The sequence below is a fragment of the Furipterus horrens genome, unplaced genomic scaffold, assembly GCF_987537825.1.
Source record: "Furipterus horrens unplaced genomic scaffold, mFurHor1.1.pri manual_scaffold_2, whole genome shotgun sequence".
NCBI classification, from domain to species: Eukaryota; Metazoa; Chordata; class Mammalia; order Chiroptera; family Furipteridae; genus Furipterus; species Furipterus horrens.
In genome coordinates, this window is record NW_028327172.1 from 65176083 (window position 1) to 65198721 (window position 22639).

At 40.0% G+C, this 22639-nt stretch overlaps 1 protein-coding gene and 1 pseudogene across 2 annotated transcripts in view; one reads left to right on the forward strand and one right to left on the reverse strand.

The window, feature by feature from the left end:
- The window catches only part of PGR (progesterone receptor), a 106858-nt gene that overhangs the window by 21995 nt on the left and 62224 nt on the right, over positions 1–22639 (forward strand). For both annotated transcript variants that reach the window (XM_090267832.1, XM_090267833.1), the window contains exon 3: positions 17009–17125. In XM_090267832.1, coding sequence (XP_090123958.1) covers positions 17009–17125 — 117 coding nt within the window. The remainder of the gene's footprint in view (positions 1–17008; positions 17126–22639) is intronic.
- Positions 19856–21649, reverse strand: LOC150018734 (caprin-2-like; annotated as a pseudogene).

The window sequence follows — 22639 nt, forward strand, 5'->3', positions numbered from 1 at the left end:
TAACATAGAGTTTCATATATCTTGGTTTATAGTACATTGACTTACTGCCAAAAAATAATCACAAAAAATTCAATTCAGTAAAATGCGAGGTTGTATTACTATGAAACTAATGAAATGATTGGAACAACATACTTGCACAGCCTGGTGGCTTGGAGATCAGCTGGTCCACTGTGCGATCCAAATCCATCTAGTCTCAGAGTGGTTTTACAACATGTTAAATAGCAATGGAAGAGATTCTGGATCTTATGAGCAGAGTCCAGGAAATCTCCTGGTTAGTTAGTATTCTTTCTTCTTGGACCACCTGGAGAGATTAACTCAGAGTAAGACTGAGGGGGGTTGCCTATCTTTTCTCTGCCCAGCTTCACATTTCTCTTTATTTTTGAAAACAGGACCTTACTGGAGAACAGGAACTACTCAACAATTAGATATTATCTGAGTTATTATTTCATCATCACTAGATGTTTTATGGTGAGATTTTACTTGTTGTTGGATTCTGTTTCAATAATGAAATATACAAAAAGCTATGCTTTTGTTGAGTCAGTAAAGCAAAGGCGTATAGAGAAGGTATAGTCTCAATGGTAATTGCTTTCTTTACTGAAAGAATGTTTTATGGAAAGACTGCACAAACCACTGATAGGATTATTACTGTGATATTTAAAAAAAGATTACAGGTTAAGTTTACAGGTAACATACATTAAATTTATATACTGCTTTTTTCATAGGCAAGCTTTATGTTGCAGCAAATAAGTTGAAATCATAAATGAACAAGTTCTGCAAGATGTTATTACTGAGATTGATTTTTAACACAAGGGCTTTAAAATACTATAGACTGTTAATGATACTTTGCAATGTAATGAGGAATAACATTGGACATCTCCTTTACCTCACTATGGCTTTCTCATTGTACAATACTTAAAAGATTTGTCAGATTCAAAGATGAGCTCACATACTTTCCTTAATAAAAGAATATGTGTTGCAAATCTCTGACCTTTCCTTTGATAACAAGTGGCTTGGTAGTATGCTACTTAGAAGATATTTAGCAGAAAGGACACTTCATTTGCCCCTTCAAGTTAAAGACAATGCTTTTGATAGGAAAACAAAAATAATGCGCTTTTATAAGACATTTTTGTGATGTAGAGAGCATTTTGAAAAACGAGTGTCTGCAGATGATTCTGTTGTTACTTGGTTTTGTTGTAAAGGCATTATAAATACCTTATAAATAAAAAGTTTAATAACTGCATACTTAAACACTTGGAAATAGGATTTATAAACTTCTTTTAAAAACCCTCCAAATAATGCCAGTGGTTAGGTTCCATACATATTTAATAATAATAGTGGTATTTATTTAACATATTACATACCAGATACTTCGCTACATGTCTTACGTGCATAAAAAGAGGTTAAATCACTTGCATAGACAAATAACAAATAAATGTCAGAGCTGAAATTGGAATCAAAGAAGCTTCTCTCTTATTCATTACATCACATCTTATTTATTATCTATTATTTATTATTAATTTACATCAGGGAAGGTAGAAATTTGCCAGCTGAATTTAAGGGAAAAGAAACTTTGCATAATTGGTTGGTGGAATTGAAGAATGATTATCGTGACTAAGTAATCTACGCTGCAGGCAGGTCATTCCTTCACTGACCATGGCTTCTGGATGTCCATGACTTCTATCTTCTACCTTCTCCTTCTTCTCAGCCTTCTAGCTCCCTCCCACCTTCACTCGCAGCTAATGACCTTGCTTCCTAATTTGCTGGGTAAAATTCATGAAACTGCTACCACCACATGTTCTCCTGTGGCATCTGACCCATGATTGAGATCTGTGCTCTTCTTCAAGGCCAGCCCTCTCCCTGAGCGCACTAGATCCAGTCTACTGTCAACTTACAGGCAAATTGCTGTACTCAAAAGAAAAAATAAATGACATAAATATGAGGAAGAACCATTTACATATGTGCAAAAAGTCATGATCTTACATCAGAGTAATACAGCAATTTAAATAACCTTGTTGACATATAGTTTTGTAATTTTTTCTTATGTTTCCTATAGATGTCTTACATGCCTCCTTACTCAATAGTATGTGGAATTCTCTTCAAGTCAAACCATTGTGTGGCTTTTTCAAATTTTATATGTAGTCCCTATTTCCCCTAAATGACTACTCATTAGCTGAACACATCATTGGAAATACAGGTGTAGCTAGTTAGGTGCTGCATACAATTTGGTGCTTTACAACTTAAATGATTAGTAAATAATTAGGAGAGAGTTCAGAAGAGATCCAGAAACATTGTTTTGTCTTTAAAGATAGCAATAGGACTAGCTTTAGGAAGGATCCATAAGAAACTGACCTATGGTCAAAAAGAAATTAAATGTAAGAGAGATGAAAGGAAGAAAGAAGAGGAAATACTTTGAATAGTAACTTTGAGGAGGTCTTTAAAAATTAAATATTGGAATGTCACATGATAAGATTCTACAAATTACTTGGTTCCTCTTTTGGAATATACCTAGAATCTGGTCACCACCTCTGCTGGCCGCTTCGGTTCAAGTCACAGTTATTCTCCTTTGGATTTACTGTAACAGCCTCTTAATTGATCTTATTTCCGCTTTTACCCTCCTACAGTCTATACTCAACCTAGAAGCCAAAGTAATTAGTGTTAAAGTATATGCCAGATCATGTCACTTCTCTGCTCAAAGCTTTGCAGTGGCACTATTTTTTTTTTCCCCAGAGAAAAATCGAAGTGTTTACAGTAGTTTCCAAGGCTGTTTTAGGATCTGAGCCCAGCTAACTTCCTTTCCTCTCCTGTTCTCCCTGGTTCAATGAGCTCAAACCTCACTAGTTTCCTCGGACAATCCAGGCTACCTCTCAAGGTCTTGATAATTGGCTCTTTCCTCTCTTAATCCATTTTCTGACTCTCAACACTCCTCCAGCTCCTTCTAATTTCCAGCTTTGACCAATGTCCTGGAACGTACCAAACTGCCAGTCTCTCATTTAATAGTCATATCTCCCCACTAGAGTATTATCAAGTTGTTTGATTTAATAGTAATAAGTAAACGTGTTTTTAGGAAAGATCATACTTAAAATTTGATTTTCTGAAAGAAACAAAATAAAATTTTGGGTAACTATCTGCTTTGAGGTATTAAGACAAAATATGGTAGCATTGGCATAACAAGAATGAGTGTCATAGGAAACAACTAGATGAGATGAAAAAAATACTAAAGAGCCCCAAAATGCAGTGGCAGAGTTAAAATTGATATTGGAAGCCATAAAAAGCAGACAATAAGATCAGTTATGTAGAGTTCATATTGTATTTAAGTAGTTGCTATACAATGAAAGAAAAAGGACAAACTGATGAAAATTTAAACTATGATTTATTGTTTTTACAATGTACCAGTCAGTGTGCTGAGTATTTTATCTGATTTGGACTCATTTAATTATATAGTGGTTATTTTTATTTCTATTTTATAGGTAAGTAAACTAGGACTTAGATAATTTTTTCAAGATGTAGTTAGTGATCTAACTAGAATTTTAGTGAAATTATTCAATTTTAAAGCATGTGGTCTTATCAATGTGCTGTTGAATAATGAACACGAAGAGCAGATATCCCACCCATAAATAATTAGTTTTCTGAAGAATGAACAAAAACTGACTTTAGCAAAATTATTCACTGACTGTGGAAAGTAGGCTCCTAGGATCTTATCATTAGCACCCAGAACAATGTCAGGATATGGGAGCTATTCAATAAATATTTGTTTACTGAACTGTCATAATTACTACCTATCAAGCATGTAGTCTCGCATAGTGCTACATGTTTTAACATATTTTATTTAATTTTCAAACAAATTTTGAACTATGTTTTATACAAAAAGAAAATGAAGCATCAAGTGGTTAAATGATTTATTCAAGGTTTTTAGTTAATAGGTGGTAGAACTTGGATAACGGAAGGACATCTAACAGTTACATAAAAGTTTTATTCCGTACACCAAAAGGGCTTATTGTGTCCCAAACATATGCAATGAAAAGAACTACACTGTTGCATATATTAATTTTTTAAATTTTATATAGAAAATACCCTATATAATTTTAAACAGGAAAAAAGCTAGTTAATTACCAAGAAATACAAATTGGGCTGATATTTGATTTCTCTTTGAAACATTAAGTGCTGGGATTGGCAAGAATTCTATCAAAGTGAGTCACTATTCTTGGGTGAAGGCAACATCTATTCACAAATAGGTGTAAATGTTTAGGAATACTGTATGCTCAATCTCTACTGGCATACATGCTTGTTCTGATACTTGGGAGAAATTGGATTCCTGGGGTGGCCTCTTGCTCTGGATGAAGTTTAGCAATGTAATGTTGTAAGAGATGGGTGGTGTCATTCTCTTTGCCCTTGCTCCCCACCAATGAGATGTAACTCTTCCCTGTGACCCCTTTCAGGTTGCACATACTGATGTCTGGTGCCCAGTACTCATGTTTCTCTTCTTAAGGAACATGTTTTGTGCCCTCTTTGTTCCCAGAACAAGATTCTTTACATCTATTCTACAATTAAGTATTTCCGTGTACTTTATTACTGATTTTCCCTTGGGAAATTTAAGTACATAGGTAATATCTATTTTGTTATAAGAATTGTATGAAATAAAGCAGTTAAATTCCTGCTATACTGGCCTATATTGTTCTCAATAAAATTTTTCTTTCTTCTTCTGCCATACATTTTCCCCTTACTTGACTCATAAACTCTTGGGTCTTACATAAAGATACTTTAACAGTTACTGGTTCATTATTGTCTGGCTCTCTTTCACACTCTGTCAAATATGTATTCTCCTCCCTTTCCACTCCAGCTTTACATGACCAGCCCCAGATTGGCCAGTATAAAACACTGGTCCAAACCTTTATGTTATTCTGCCTTTAGAATATTTTGGCTTCCAGAAAACATAGAGAAAATTTGAATAAATAATAAAATGAATATCTATATTTAACTATATGAAAGTAAGTTGTAGACATCAAACTTCACCTCTCAAGACTTCAAAATGTATCTCCTAAGTACAAGAACATTCTGCAATCGTCGTCGTCGTCGGCAGCCGTCCGTCTCGAGAGACGATGGCGTAGCTTCCTGAGAGTCTATCTGCACCGCCGAGAATGGCTGTGCAGTCCGATTCGGGAGTGACAATCCCTGCCGCACTTGTCACAGGTGAAGGCAGATGGCCGTTGTTGCTGCTGTTGACGCTGCTTCCACCTCGATCTTTTCTGGACAGCCTCCTCGTTGCGCGCACCCTCCGCGCGTGACGTACCTTGCCTGACCGCGAGCCTCCAGGCTAGGCGGTCGTCTGCTTGAACTTCCCATGTGTTGAGATTGATGGAGCATTGTGTCATGTCCTTTTTGCAGATGTCTTTGAACCGCAGTTTTGGGCGCCCTGTCATCCTCTTGCCTTCTGCTAGCTCGCCGTAGAGGAGGTCTTTGGGGATACGGCCTGCATCCATTCTTTTGACATGGCCGAGCCACCTGAGGCGTCTCTCGCTAAGAACTGCATGCAAACTGCTCATATTGGCTCGCTTCAGCACCTCGGTGTTGGGGACCTTATCCTGCCAGGCGACATGCAGGACGCGTCGCAGGCACCTCATGTGGAAGCTGTTGAGTTTCCTTTCGTGCCTGCGTAGGTGGTCCACATCTCGCTGCCATAGAGGAGAGTGCTGAGTATGCAGGCTTGGTAGATGCGCAGTCTGGTTTTCTCAGTGAGGCTGGAATTGTTCCACGCTCGCCGGTTCAGTCTGGCCATAACTGTGGCTGCCCTGGCGATTCTCCGGTTGACCTCCAAGTCGACTGACAGAGAGCTCGAGATGGTGGACCCGAGGTAAGTGAAGTCGTTGACAACCTCCAGGGTGTATCCGTCGATGGTGATGCATGGGGGAGTCCCCGTGCCTTGAGCCATAACATTCGTCTTCGTCAGGCTGATGGCTAGTCCAAACTCCTTGCATTCATGGGAAAGGCAAGTGACTAGCTGCTGGAGTCCCTCTTTGGAGTGTGATGTCAAAGCTGCGTCGTCGGCGAAGAGCATCTCACGGATGAGCACCTCTTTGACTTTGGTCTTGGCTCGTAGACGGGCCAGGTTGCAGAGCTTGCCATCAGATCTGGTGTGAATGAAGACACCCTCGCTGCAGTCCTTAAAGGCATATTGGAGGAGCATGGAGAAGAAGATTCCGAACAGCGTAGGCACGAGGACGCAGCCCTGCTTTACTCCGCTGCTGACTGGGAAGGCCTCAGAGGTTGCACCGTTGTAGGACACCATGCTGTGCATGTTATCGTGAAAGGACATGACCACAGCAAGCAGATGTGGTGGACAGCCAATCTTCCGTAGCAAGCTGAAGAGTCCGCTTCGACTGACCAGATCAAATGCCTTCGTGAGGTCAATAAAGGCGAGGTAGAGTGGTTTATGCTGCTCGTGACACTTCTCCTGCAGCTGGCGTAGGGAGAAGATCATGTCCACTGTTGATCGGCCAGCTCTGAAGCCACACTGGGACTCTGGGTAGACGCGGGAAGCAAGGGTCTGCAGGCGGGCAAGAGCGACCCGGGCGAATACTTTGCCGACGACGCTGAGGAGAGAGATGCCCCGGTAGTTGTTGCAGTCGCTGCGGTCTCCTTTGTTCTTGTACATGGTGATAATGTTGGCGTCTCTCATATCCTGGGGGATGTAACCCTCCTTCCAGCAGAGACAGAGTAGATGGTGGAGCGGCTGTAGCAGGACTGGTTTCCCGCTCTTTAGGATTTCTGGAGGGATTCCGTCGCTTCCTGGTGCTTTCCCGCAAGCAAGGCAGTCGATGGCTTTGCCGAGCTCTGCCGCAGTAGGTGGGGTGTCTAGCTCCTCCATGACTGGTAGGTCTGGGATGGCTTTAAGAGCAGTGTCTGTTACGGTGTTCTTCGTTGCGTACAGCTCGAGGTAGTGCTCGGTCCACCGCCGCATTTGCTGTTCCTGGTCAGTGATGACCTCACCTGTCTTGGACTTAAGGGGGGCGATCTTGGAGGGGATTGGGCCTGTTGCCTTCTTGATACCCTCATACATTCCTCGTGCGTTGCCTATATCGGCGGCTTCCTGAATGCTTCTGCACAGGTTTAGCCAATAGGTGTTGGCACAGTGGCGGGCGGTCTTCTGGACTTTGTTCCTGGCAGCCCGTAGAGCTTGAAGTGTACTGGGAGTGGGCGTGACCTTGTAAGCCAGTAGGGCCTTCCTCTTAGCCTCGATCACGGGTTCCATTTCTTCCCAGTGAGCCTCGTACCAGTCAGCGTTCTTCCGCTCTTTCTTCCCATAAGCAATAATGGCGGAGTTGTATATGGCGTCGCGGAGACGTGACCAATTGGATTCGATAATGTCATCTGCCGCCACTCCCTCGCCGAGTGCATCTTCCATCTTGTTGATGAATTGCTGGGTCTTAACTGGGTTGCTGGCACAACTGGTGTTGATGCGTGGGCGACCCTTCATCTTGGAGTGGTGCAACCTCTTCGGCATTATGCGCACCTTGCTTACCACGAGGGCATGGTCCGTGTCGCAGTCTGCACTGTGGTAGCTGCGGGTGAGGAGGGTGCTGCCAATATCCGTTCTTCTGGTGATGATGAGGTCAAGCTGGTGCCAATGACGGGAGCGGGGGTGCCTCCATGACACCTGGTGGATCTCTTTGCACTTGAAGAATGTGTTTGTCACGCACAGGCCGTGGTGACACAAAAGCTCAAGCAGTCGCTGACCATTCTCATTGATCTTTCCTCTCCCAAAGTTTCCAAGGCAGGTGGGCCAGGCCATGTGGTCGGCTCCTACTCTTGCGTTGAAGTCTCCAAGGAGATAGAGAGCGTTACTTCTGGGAATCTTGGATAACGCTTCGTCCAGTGCATGGTAGAACTGTTCTTTCTCTTCGGTGGTGGCGCAGAGGGTTGGGGCATACGCGCTAAGAATGCTGACTGGGCCGAAAGTTGTTGACAATCGGAGGGTAAGTAATCTCTCTGTGCCTCCTGTGGGTGGCTCTATGGAGTTAACAAGCGTGTTCTTCACAGCGAAGCCAACACCGTGCTGTCTTGGTTGGTCCGGAGACTTCCCTTGCCAGTAGAAGGTGTAGTTGGTTTCTCTGATAGTTCCGTTGTCGGCCAACTGGGTCTCCTGTAGAGCCGCAATGTCGATGTTTAGTCGTGCCAGTTCCCTATCGATGACAGCGGTTTTCCTGGCACCCTTGATCCACGGAAGGTCTGCAGTAAGTCCGGGGCACATGGTCCTGATGTTCCAGCTAGCGAGGCGAAGAGCCGGAGGCTTCTTTCTTGTTATTTGCTTGGAATTAACTGGTGCGGGTGTTTTGTGGCCCACTTTTCGAGAGGCGCCTCTCTGATCCCCACGCACCCAGTGGGGCAGGCGAGCCATGGCGAGACGGTAGCTGTCCAGTGAGGTGCGATGACCTCTCCCACCGTCAGAGGAGACCCCTGGCGCTCGTTTCCTTCGCCAATCGGATGAGCTTATAACCAGTATCTGTCTCCTCCCATGTTGAGTCGACATCTTGCGATGACGCTGGAGTGTCCTCTCAAGTGAAACTGAAGCTACAGAGCCTGGGCAGGGTGATATGGAGGGTCTGCTGTTGCCCATGCAGCAGACCCCCCCTCTCTTCGCAGCTGAAGGGTCCAAGGGAAAGACAAAGTCAATACAGCTTGGCTTCAGGTGCGCCGCAGGAGTTGCCGGTGTTGACTACAATGTCAAACCGCCTTAGGGACTCCGGCTCCGGATTTTCTGTCGGGGTTTACTCCCTTAGCCTTTCCCCTGAAGAGGTATGCCGCAAGGCAGCGGAGGTTTTTTGGAGTCAGAGTTTTCCTTCTCTGATTTTAGAGATGTCCTTCCTCTTTCCTCCTTTACAGTCTTGAGGGCAGCATTTACAGGCTAAAATAGAAAACTGGCAGTGTAACCTTCTAAGCAGATACTACCAATACCCTGCTTGGGTATACTCACCCAACAATAAACATCTCTTAAATGTCCTCCAAGTGCCATGCCTCGAATTAGTAAATGGCAGTGCAATGGCAGCCAAACATTTGGATCAGTTTCACTAAGTAAACCACCAACACAAGTAGGTTTTTAAAACAATAGAATAGTGTCTCATTTTATTAAAAATAATAACTATTTTTAAGCAACTTACCAGCAACACTGAATAAAAACCTGGCTGTGTTTCCCACTGTTTCAACTGCTCCTCAGCTGGCTTTAACACAGCAGTATCCTGACTGGTGGCCTGAGTTAAGACTTGAAGAACAACAGTGCTGGCACTATTGAGATCCATGGAAACCAATTGGCTCAGTCCGAATAGCCCGGCTCTCCAGCTTCCACTGTCCAACACGAAGTGGCGTCGGTTGGTCCCGCGCCCCACGCTTGCAAGTCCACGTGCCGCCGCCCACTGATGCCGAAAGCGGCTTCTAGGAACGCGCCATGTTCTGAGTCGCAGCTCTAAACGATGCGGACGCTAGAATATCGCGTCACAGACATCCACAGCAATAAAAAAGATCAATATACTGATACACAAAACAACACAAATGAATCTCAAAAAGCATTACGCTAAGTGAAAGAAGCAAAGCATAAAAGTCTACATGAAGTTCTAGAAAATGCAAAATTATAGAGACAGAAAGTAGATCACTGGTTGCCTTGGGCTATGGGGCTAGAGGAAAGGATGATACAACAAGACACAGGATAATTTTTAGGGAGATGGAAATGCTTTAATCTTGATTCAATAGTAGTTATGCTACCGAAAAGCAATTTGGGGTCCTGCTGCCTGCCGCCACCCTCTAGGCAAAAATTTAACATTGATACAATAATTTTATCTAGTATACAGCCAGTATTTAAATTTACCCAAGTTGTTCCCAAAATATCTTGTATAGATTATTTTTTCATGTAGGATCCAATCAAGAACTATGTATTTCACCCTGGCCAGATGGCTTAATTAGTTGGTGCATTATCCTATACACCAAAAAGTCACTGTTTTGATCCCCAGTCAGGACATATACCTAGGTTGTGGGTTCCATGCCAGGTTGGTGTGTGTTAGGGAGGCATCAGATCAATATTTCCCTCTCACATTGATGTCTCGTTCTCTCTCCCACCCCTCTTTCTGTCTCTCCCTTGCTCTCTCTGTAAAATCAATTTTGTAAAAATATATCCTCAGGTGAGGATTATAAAAAAGAACTATATTTCATTTGGTATTTAGTATTCTTTAATCTAAAAAGCCTTTTGCCATTTTTTTGTCTTTTAGGACATTGACATTTTCTGAGGAGTCTAGACCACGTGCTGTATAGAAATTTCCCACAATCTGGATTTGTCTGATTTTTTTCCACATTATTAGACTCAGATTAAATATTTTTGCAAGATTCTTACACAGGCCACTGGTTTCAAAATATCTGGTCTCATGCTCCCTTTACATGCTTAAAAATTATTAAGTGCCAAATGAGTTGGTTGTAACATGAATTATATCTATCAATATTTATCACATGAGAAATTAAAACATATATTTTGAAACATTTTATTAGCTCATTAAGAAATCAAACTCATTAGATGTTAATTTTCCAACTTCCCTCAAAAATAATTAATGACAAGAGTAACATCGATTTAGTTTTTTATAGGTCATTTTAATGTCTCCCTTAATAGAATGCAGCTGAGTGCCTCATACCTTTGTCTACAGTTAATCTGTTGCAATATGTTGTTTTGGTTGTATCATATGAAAAAAATGTGTCACACAGATGTCTAGTCGCAAAATGGAGGAGTATTCAATTTTCTTTTCATATTTGACAAGTGGGGATCATTTCATTAAGAATTACAAAAGGATGACATTCTACTATTATTTCTCTAATTTTATAGGCTATAAACCTTTTATAGTCCTTTCTTCAAAAAGTAATTTGGTAATCTTAAAATATGATTTTGGCTAGAAGGCTTATTAGATGTTTAATTATTTCAATTTATCAATTTTTAAAGTTATGGGTTTGTGCCCTAGCAACCTCCGGTGGTTTCTAGTGAATTCTTACATATTATATGTATTCATGACTTTTATATAGTCATTGTGTTTTAATCACTTAAACTAAATTCTTTTTTTATATTCAAATTGTTTTGTCTTTGGTGAGTGTGTTTCTACACAATTTTATTAGCTCCCAATAGCATCAAATTCTGTCACAACAAGTATCCCAAGCTCAACTTGTACATTTCTGGTCCCAGCCATGTGTCCAGGGAGCCCTGGATTCTTTTCGATGAAAATAGTAGACATGACAATCTGGATCCTAGAATTTATTTTTGCTATGGTTGTCTTTACTGCTGGGTATTTTCAGTGGACTGACCTAGAAAATACATCTTTTCTAAAAGCAGGGTGATCATGAGTTTACACCAACATTTCTCAGCCTCAGCACTACTGACATTTGGGGCCAATTAATTACTTGTTTGAGGGGCTGTCCTGTGTATTGTAGGATATTTATTTAGCAGTATCCCTGGCCTCTCCTCAGTAGCACCTACCCCTCAGTTGTGTAAACCCAAATTTGCCCATGCATTGTGAAATATCCCAGAGCAGGATAGGGTAAGGGGGCAAAACCGCCACTAGTTAAGAACCATTAGTTTACACTTACACTTCTAGCAACATTAAAATAATTCCCTAATTGTTTTATCCATTTGTGTGTGTGTGTGTGTGTGTGTGTGTAAATAAAATAACAATATCAGCATAATATCTAACAAAACCTGCCCTGTGGGCTAGTTTTTCATCCTCTGCATGACATCTTAGGTTGATCACATAACTTTTAATCAGAAGAATAATTTCATTTCAGTCATCAAAATGCACAGATCAGCATTATTGTCAACATTCCAAACTCTGACCTAATTTAGGGTTTCTCCTTTGCCCCAGCTCAGTACTGCTTGGAACTTGAAGCCCTCAGGGAAGAAAAAAACAAGATTACCTCCCTCTTTGTTTACCCTGCTCACACTCCTAAGATCCACTAGCAGCTAATCAGGATGATAACCTAGGATGAGGGGTTAAAAGGAGGAGGGTAGTTATAGAGGGCAGGAACATATATGGTTTTCACTAGAATTCTCTGGGTTTGATGGATAATTATAGCTGGCTCTTTCTCTAGCAAAATACTTCAGTGGGATCCTTGGGGATATTTCAATGGGAAATTCAAACTGTGATCCTGTAATGCAGGCCTCACTTCTCTCTGGACGTTTCTGACTCTGGCCCTCATCCCCTGGATTTGCAGTGGCCAACGCTACCCAGAGGGCCCATGTTGGATTGTAGTGCCCTCTTGGCTGTCCTTGTGGGTGGAACCATTTTAAAACAGAAAAGTTGAAACTTTTTATTGACACAGGTATTTTCAGAAACATGCTCAAATTAAAAGTATAGAAGTCAATGAATTATCACAAAGAAAATAAAATCATGTTACTACCATCAACCAGGTCACAAAATTTAAGTATTAGAAGCTTCCCAAAGGCTCCCTTACACCCTTCCAATTGCTCCCCAAAAGTAACTACCATCCCAACTTCTAACATCATAAATGGTTTTGACTATTTTGGAACTTTATTTCAATGGAATTATATAGTACTTTTCTATGTCTACTTATTTTACACAGAAGGTCATCCACATTTTTGCATGGGTGAGACATTTATTCTCATTCCTATATAATGCATTTGTTAAATAAAAGTTTGTACATTATGCTATAGATGATTCTTTGGTTTGTTTTTAGTTTGGGGCTTTTATGAACACTGCTTCTGTAAATGTTCTTATACAAATCTTTTTTTTTTTTTCTTTATATGTGCATACCTGTCCTTATCCATTGTACATAGGACAATGAGGCCTCAGTCCCTTTCAAAGTAGGCACCTTGGGACCTCACACAGTTCTACCAAGCACTATTAGCTGCCCTGTCATATTTTCCTGAATGTCACTGATGGTCTGAAATCTTTTCCCTTTCAAAGGTGATTTCGGTTTTAGAAAAAGCCAGAAATCATGGTGGGCTAAATTTGGGCTGAGGGGTGGCTGAACCACCTGGGTGATTTGGTGTTTTGCCAAAAAATTGCATGAGACATGATGCATGAGCGGGCAGATTGTCATGACGAAGTTGCCGATCATCAGTTGCCCACAGCTGCAGTCTTTTGAATCATCCAGATCGTTTCCATGGAGGAATGTTCAAGCTTAATGCAAAATTTGATGTAGATTCATTGCTCTACCCATTCAGTCATTTTGAATGTGATGGCCACACAGTACTCATGCTCACTCAATGGTATCTACCACCCCCACTAACTAGTACAGTGAAGTCATCATTGTTCACAGATGCATATTTTAGTCCACTCTCCCTGACTGCCAGGTTACATCAATGTTGTGTAAACTGTTCTTGTTATAGTAACAATGGATAGACTTTTTTCCTAACAGACCTCTCATATGTTTTTGGCATAAGTTCATACACCCTGAGGTAGTAAAAATTTACCTCCCATAAAAGCCAAAATTTATGTTTTACTTTCAGTCATGGATGGCTCTTCTCCCCACCCAAAGTTTTAGGCCTATTTCTGGCTTTATTGGCATGTCTTGGTAGTGTTTTCTAATGTAACTTTCATGGATGACAGACTTTTGAGATGTTCTTTTTTATGCAGAGATCAGTTCACACCTCTTTCTCCCAGTGGGCCCGAGGTCATAAATCCCAGCCCCTCCTGAACTTTAAACCCCAGTTACCATTTTTCGACTATATAATGATGTAAAAGCAATATACATTGTAAATCACATAAAATATTCAACATTTTATTATAAAATAGGCTTTGTGGTAGATGATTTTGCCTAACTATAGGCTAATGTGAGTGTTTTGAGCATGTTCAAGGTAAGCTAAGCTAAATAATTGTTAGGTAGGTTAAATGTATTAATTGTACAGTCATACCTTGGTGCTCATCAGTTTCAGAACTTTTCAAACCCAGTACTCATCACACTTTGATGAGAAAAAAATATTTCAGTGCTTGGTGCTTGCTTGGGACACATCACACTTGCTAGAACTTGTTATGAATCTTGTCACCACCCTGCAAGACAAAATGCTTCATCACTCATCTCTTGCTCAGTACTCGTCAGTTTTGGCACTTGTTATGAGCTCTGGAATGAATTAATGACAAGTACCAAGATATTCCTGTATTTTTGACTTAACTATATTTTCAACTTACAATGGGGTAACTTAAATGTAACCCCATTGTAAGTTGAAGAGCATCTGAATATGTTTAAATTTATATGCGATTCAGTTTCAGTTCTTTCATACCAGACTTTCTCCCTCATACATTCTCTGTTGTACTCACCTATTGTTGGCTATATTACATCTTTAGGAACCTCTTTAGGAAGAGTATATCAGGACCTTATTTCCTGATTTTCTGCATTTGAAAATATCTTTCAGTTGTCTTTAAAACTGAATAACTTGACTACACTAAGACACATCTAACTATATTTGGGATTTAGGAATGATATAATAATCATAATACTAGACATTTATTAAGTACTTGCAATGCACTAGACTATTCTAAGCTCTTACATGAGCTCATTTAATCTTTTGATGCAGACCTAATATTATCTTTATTTTACTTAGCGGAAGGGGAAAAAAGGAGCACCCAGCTCATAAATAGTGGGGTTGAAATGTGAACTTAAGCAATATTGTTTCATACTCTTAACTTCCTATACTACCTCTCAGGTTAATTAAGCTAAAATTTCTAGCTGTGAGACCTTAAGCATATTATTGAACTTCTTGATACCTCTCTTAACTCTTTATAAAGTGGGACCATAATACTTTCCAAGATTGCTGTGATAATTAAATGAGTTAATATATGCAAATAGCTGGTAACAGTGCCTAAACACATACTAAGTGCTTAATAATTGTTCATTGCTATTATATTACTATCTTGTGGATAATAAGCTATGGATCTGAGTTTTGAAAAAACAGTCTGACTTTAGCAACTGCTCTTCAATATACAGTATCAGCATTTCAGTTAAGTAGGAAAAGGGATTATTTGAAAAAATGTTGGGACGTATTTGATAAACAATAAATACTTGTTGAATGAATGAGGGTTTGTAAACTATATATACATTCACTTAACAGATATTAACAAATAGATATTATGTACGCTCTAGGTCTGTATAGACAGACTGGAAGGAAATATGAAAATAAAAATAGTTGCATAGTGAGATTATAAATTATTTTCTGTTTTGAATTTTCTTACTGTTACAAAATTTCTCTAGTAATACAATTTATTAAATTAAAAAAAATTAACCAGCTAACTGCTACATACACAGTTTGAGCTACCTATAGAGAGATGGTTGTAAGGTCAGAATTTAGGATGATATTTTGGAGCCATGAGAAAGAAGATAATAAAACTACCAACACCAAGTGTCGCTGGTTCAATTCCCAGTCAGGGCGCATGACTAGGTTGCATGCCAGGTCCCCAGTTAGGGGCATGTGAGAGGCAACCACGCATTTATGTTCTCTTCCTCTCTTTCTCCTTTCCCCTCTCTCTAGAAACAGATAAATAAAATAAAAAAATAAAAATAACAAAATAAAAATAAAGTAACCTTGTTAAAAAATAAAAAATAAATAAAATAAAACTACCAACATAGTGTATATAGCAGAATACACCCTATAAAGGATTGGCAAAGGAAGAGAGATTGGCAAAGGGAATTTAAAATGGACTTTTTGGAAGACAGATGAAGAGTCATGAGAGTCCTCCTCCAAAAAACAAAGCAGGAGGTCAGGAGGGGAGAGACATTGCCAGTCGCAAGTTATACAGAATGTCAAGAAAGAATCAACAACTTAAATGACAAAGGGAGGGATAGAGTCAGGGAGAATTTAAAATGAGACCATTCCTCCTTCTCTCTCTCTCTCTCTCTGATGCTAGAGTTTTTGGAATGGAAAAACTTGAGGAGAAATTAGGACATCATTGAAGAGGGAGGGATTAAAGATTTTAAAACCCTGAGGGGGAACTTGGTGGGGAGGATTTGAAAGCAGGCAGGAAGGAATGGTTTCAAGAACATAGACTGAGAGCCCTGGTAAAGGGGCGCTCTTTCTCTGAAACATTGAAGAAGAATGTACTGTTATAAATCATTTAAGAAGCAGAAATGAGAGAAGTCTGTGGCATTCCAGCTGCTGGTATTTCAGGCTTTTTTCCCCCAGTAATTTGTGACCTAGGAGTGAAGAATAGGACAGCATCATTTCAAACAACAGTTACATCCACAAGCACTATTTATTTACGTTTATTCTGTATATAGGATGGAAGATCTTGTCTCCTATTTTATGTTCTCTCTTCTTATGCGAAACCAGTGTAGGGTCTAGATGAATGAGGAAAGAAAGTAAAAGAGAGAGAGAGGGGAAGGGAGGGAGGGAGGAAGGAAGGAAGGAAGAATGGATGGATTCTGGGTACTTAACAAGACACCAAGACTTGACTATTCAAGTGCTTATCAACAACTTGAAATGGCAGAAAGGTCAAAGGGCATTCTGATGTGGAAACCATTAAGAAGATACATAAATCTTGGATAAAAGATTCTTTAATTAAGTTTATTGTCATGACATTGTTTAATATGGTCATATAGGTTTCAAGTGTACATTACTGTGTTACATGATCTGCATATCGAATTGTATGCCCACCACCCAAAATCAAATCATCTTCTGACACCATATAATGGACCCCCTTTACCCTCTACTATGCCATTCCCTCCCTCTGGTAACAACCATACTCTATCGTCTGTGCCTCTGAGTTTTCACATTATACCCCACATGTGAGTGAAATCATATTTTTAAAGATTTTTAAAAGAGCCCTGAAATCGATTTCTAAGCTGTGTGCACCTCAGTGAGGCTCCTGAAGGCACAGGAAAAGCACTGAGCATGACCAGCATTCAGTTGTGCCAAGCAAGAGGCTGGCTGTGACTGTCGTGTGCTTACTGATGTGTGCCTGTCCTCTTTTCCAGTTGCCATTGCATAAAGTTTCCATTAGTCTTAGATATTGTAAATAATTTTTACCTTTTTATATTTTAGGGCAGCATAATTATTTATGTGCTGGAAGAAATGACTGCATCGTCGATAAAATCCGCAGAAAAAACTGCCCAGCATGTCGCCTTAGAAAGTGCTGTCAAGCTGGCATGGTCCTTGGAGGTAATGCTGCTGTTTTCATTAATACTATACTGATATTTACACTATAAAACTGTGGGTCAGAAAATTCTTATTTTCTCCTTTACCTTTGTTCTTGCTTTTCTTTTTCTGTCTTGATTATTGGTGATTGAATGAAGCAACAAGTACAATTCCACAAACTTTATAGGTTCCCAGCATGTTAAGGTCTGTTAGGAGAAGCAATAAACCTCCTTTTGTCTCTATTGCCTATAAATACATGTTACGGGGTGTCCACCTTTCATTAAGTGACACGAGTTAGAGTCTTAGCTCTGCATTCATGGCCTACGTGCCCTTGAGCAAGTCACTAACCTGTTCTGGGCATCAGTCTCCTTATCTGTAAAATGGGAGCACCGAAGTCCCTTCCAGACCAAAAACTGACTCTCTGAATTGGTCCAGCACATCAAGCTCCATCCCTCTCACTCTCCAACAGTCCCTCCCCTCTTCTCTTTATATAACTGTGTGCTGAGGCCTTACACCTGCCAAGTACTGTTTTAAGTTCTGCAGTATAACACTGAACGAAATGGACCAAACCCCTGCCCTTATGGAGCCTACATCCTGGGGGAGGTGGGGAGGAACAATAAATATACATATCGAAGGATAGTAAGTGCTGTGGAAAGTGATAAGCAGGATGAGTTAATAGGGAATATCAGGGAGGAAATCACTCCTGAACACATTTTTTTGTCTGATTAATACAGTAGTCATTTCATTTAGCTATTTCCTAAACAATAATATTTTTGAAATCCTGAGTTTGATGTGGTAGTTATAATTTTTCTAAAACAAATTTTTAAAATTTCTAACTATTTAAATATAAGTTCAATATACAACCTGAAAACAGCTAATATACTATAAATGGTCTGTGTTACTTTCTGGAAAGGCGTGCATTAGACCAATATTTTTGGAGTGCCTACAATGTTAAGCATCTGCTTAGTTCTTTCTGCCGCTGCTGCCCTTCAGTATGGCACAGTCTAATCCCTAGTAAAATAATTATCTAACAGAAGAGTAAGTGACTTAAGGGAGGTACCATATGTTGCTAGCAATTAGAGAAAATGAAAAATTTATTTCTATCTGAGAGGGTTAGCAAAAGCTTCAGAAAGGAGGCTCTCAAAGAATGAATAGAAACTTTATAAGTGGAAAGGGACAAAGGTATTTACAATGAAAATCCTGTGTATCTGAAAAAAAAATGCATTCCAGTGATGGTTTTTCATTTGAAGGGCACAGCAAGAAATGAAGCTTGAGAGTTACATTGGGCCAGGTGGGATCTGGAGTTTAAACTCTATTCTGTAGGCCCAATGGAACCAGTATTCTTTCAGGAAACCACTCACAGACTATCCATGGAATAAAGCCCAAATTTCTAAAAGCAGGACGTGGGACCTTTCATCACCGTGCAGGAGCTCTCTCTCTTTCTAAGCTCTTTCCCCACTGAGCCTTTGGGAACTTTCCGCTCTTTTCACCTGTCCTTGCATGTGTTTTACTTTTGCCTGAACCATTCCTCCTTCACCCCTTATAAACTCTTAGCCTTCATTTTAAGTTCCAGCATGATCGTGTGTGTGTGTGCACACACACGTGTAGCCTTCCCATTTCCCCCGTTAGAGCAGGGGCAGCTCTCTGCCTCCTTCGCCTCCATTGTTTCTTATGCAACTTCATTGCAGAACTCACCTCACTGTTGTATAGCTGTTTACATGCCAGTGTTCAATTCAAGGATTTTCTCCTTACCCAAGACGGAGTTGTTTGAGAGCAGAAATTTCATTTTAGTGTTTTTATCACCGAAGTACTTGTTTAAGTGCTTAGTACATATTTGTAACTATCATTTTGAAGTCATTTGAAGCATAGGTCTCTATGCTTTCATTCTTTTTTTAACTCTTTTATGGAGGCACGATAAGGCATTATAACTTCCCTGAATTTGAGGCTGCCAGTTTAGTAAGCTGAACGTTAATATAGTTAAGGATATACACTCACAGCTTGACTAGTGAGGCTACATCACAATTTATAAAGTGATAACTTAGTGTTCATTGTCATTCAGCTTGAAATTTTTCACCTTGGGAAGGAAAACAAAAATAAGGAGCTTTTTTTTTTTCCTCTAGGGATGAAAACATTTCCCTAAACCAATTCATCACAAGGTTAAGGACTACTTTTCTTTTAATCACAGTAATTAGAACACCATTCTTCTGTGGTCAATTCTGTACTGACTTTCAATCTTGATAAAGAAGGTAGCCTGCAAATGTAAAATAAACGGCTGCCCTGTGGAGTTGTAAACATGTCCTTTCTCCCTGGAAGAGCTGAAGAATCGCATGACTGCTAGGAGCTTCATGGTCTGGAGTGCTATTATTGGCTTAGGCAGGTTCTGAGACCTCTTCATTCTACATGAGGTTGACAAACAGTGGCACATTCACTGCCAGCTTTAGCATGTGAGAAATGAAAACAGAAGTGTCATTCATTGGACAATTATATCTACCAAGCTGAAAATCAAGTTTTTCCCATGTTGTTCAGAAGAAGATCAAACACAACAGGTTGGTCTAAAGTTCCAAGGATGAGATTAGAGGTTCTGGCTGCTGAGAAAGCAACTCATATCTGCTGAGGCAAGGGATAGACATGTACTGGCAGTATGGTGGCTGCTGGATTTGTCACCAGAACATTCACAGGGGTCATGCTGTGGGAATCTCTTTGTCCAGAGTCACTACTGTTAAAGAAAGATTTCATTGTCTCTCTCTGGGCTGCTCACCTGAGAAAAATCACTCCACCCTGCTCTTGAATTTGCCCGAGGACCACTAGATGTCCCTCTTCACTTGTAACAGGGCTAGAAATTATTTTTTCTTAGGAATAAGGTGTTTCAGCATACTCTAGCTTGGAATTGTAGCTGGCTATAATTTCCATTGGAAACTAAAGGTGGTCCTCCATAAGTATCAAAAATTTTATAACCACCAAAAGACCAATATGTATTGGTTAGTAATCTCCCATCACAAGCACATCCTCTAACAGATTCATGGCTATTGACAAATGATTGAGAAGGTCTGGGAAATATGTTCATCCATGCTGGCTAAAAGGCAAGGCTACCATTGCTTACTTGAATAGTTCCATAAGGATAACTTGCAGTCTCTTGAGAAAGAGCAGTTTGTCCTGTGTGTATAGCTGGCAGTTGGCATTGGAGTGGGTTTTGTGTAGGTGCTGGAGTAAAACTTTGATTGTAGCCAGGTGAATAAAGAATTCTTTCATTTCTTGTTCTTTCTATGAAAGCAAAGGTACATTAGCATTAAGTACTGTACACATGGCTTGAAAGGGTGTTGTGCTCATAGTTACTACTACTTGCTAGAAGTGGCTGGAAGCCCCCTGTTCAGGGTCATTGACATGGGAGGATTTGGAGAAGCCAGTGTAGATGGTTCCTTGCTTGGAACAACTGCTACTTCAGGAGCCTTTGAGGTCATAAACTCTGTTTCATATCCCAAAGAAGCCTGATCAGTAGTAACCAAGCAAGCATTTGAGCTGCAAATAACTAGAGAAGAATCAGTCTGTAATGCCTCTTGAACAAAATCACTTTGACTGGATAGATTTTGCTCTGTACATGCTTCTGTGCTGTCTGGAATAGCTGAAGGTGGCTGTGACAATGGACTTGCATTTGAACGTTTGTCAAAATCCAGAACAGATTGTAGCATGAAGTTACAAATTCCTTAAATCTGGGTCATCAGTTCCTGCAGTTTTTCCTTCCTCAATACTGGATCTTTTGAAAGGGTAGAGGAATAACCTACAGACTGATGCATAGGCTTAGGCACATCTTTGGGTCTGGTATGAGGTTTCCTGCAGCTCCCCCTCAGGGTTTGGAAAAATCTGGGATTGTGGTGGTAAAGGGTGTGTTTGATTATCAACATTGTTTTCCCAGGACTTAGGAGTCTCTGGCTGTCCTGAATTCTGATCTTCACACATGGCAGTGGTCCATGACTTGTTGATGTCCTGTTCACTCTGCAGAGAAGGTGCCCAAGACTTTGCAGTTCACTTATTTGGATCTTGTTCTTTTTGCAGCTGAACTGGCCAAGGCATTGGCGTCTCCTGCTTCTTCTGTTCCTCTTGAATGTATCCTGCTTTGCATTTAGGGGTTTCTTGCTTCCACTAGCTAGCAGTTAGCTTGGGTTTGGAGATGTCCTTCTTCTTCTATTCTTACTGCAGAATGGACCTGAGTTTTGCAATCTCTTGTTTCCTCTGTTCTGAGGAAACTGCAAGCTTTGCTAGCTCCTGGTGCTTTAGAGAAGTCTCCCCAGACTTGAAGAATTCCTGTTTCTTCTCTTCACCATCTGGTTCAGTAAGCATATTCCAACACTGGGGGTATTTGGTTTTCTAGAATAATCTGCTTTTCAAGATTGCTCCTCAACCTGTTTGCTTGAATAATGTACTTCTGTTAATGTAGCGCCTGATAAGAAACTGTTACGGCTGTGTCTCTGGCAGTGCAAGTTCCACAGGAGACTCTGACTCTTTGAAAGATTCATCTTCAATAATTGTTTTCTTCTATGATTTTATCACCATTTCTTCCTCCAGTGATACTTCATTTTCCTGGGCAATTTTGGAACTGGGATATTTTCAAAATAGCCTGATTTCGACAATTTAGAAAGTAGATCTTCCATATGTTTGTATGAACCACTGCTTTCTCACTACCTTCCAAAAGATTCCAAAAGTATAAGTCTGGTCTTCAACATTTAGACTTTCATTTCTTTCAGGGCAGGTCAACCTTGAAAATTTAATGAGGTAACGAAGTTCTTTTAAAGGCAAATACACTGCACTATTCAAGCCTCTTTCAGGTCTTTTTGTACATGTTCCTATGTCAAGTTCTGTAATACGCAGTGAACTTGAAGTATGGTGCAAAATTCTTTCTTCTGTAGTCATTTCCAGGATACAGAAAGAGTGTTTGGAGAAGGAAAAATGTAAGTTGTCTAAAGTAGTGTTTTTCATTTGGAGAAAGTGTGCTAACTCTTGAAGTAGTCTTTCAGTCTATGATTGTATTTATTTTAATTGTCATACTAGTATAGTGGGAAAGTTATTGAAAATAAGCAAAGTAAAATGATGAAACCCCCAGCTACTGAGAAATGGATTCATTCAGAGGAGAGACTTGGGTTCCAGCTAGCAACAATACAAGCAGTCAATAGGAAACATAAGAAGAGAGCTTCAGAGAAAACTCAGAACAGATGTGTTCTGGCCAAATGAATACATAAACTTCTGGGGATGTAGATGAAACAGTCAAATGTTGACTTAGATATTATTTAGTATATTAATATATTAATTTAGTTAAGCACAAATATAAAGAAGTATTGCATTTCTACTCTTACATTTCATGGGCAATTTTATTCAAACTAATTTCACAAACCATTGGCAGCAGGGTCTATGTTTCAGTAGAGCCAATTTCTAAACCAACCAATCATTTTCTATGGAGTTCATCATTTTATCTAAGATGTTTGATATGTAGCACTTTTTGAATTCATAAATGAGTTATAATTGGAAAACTAACCTAAGTCAAAAATA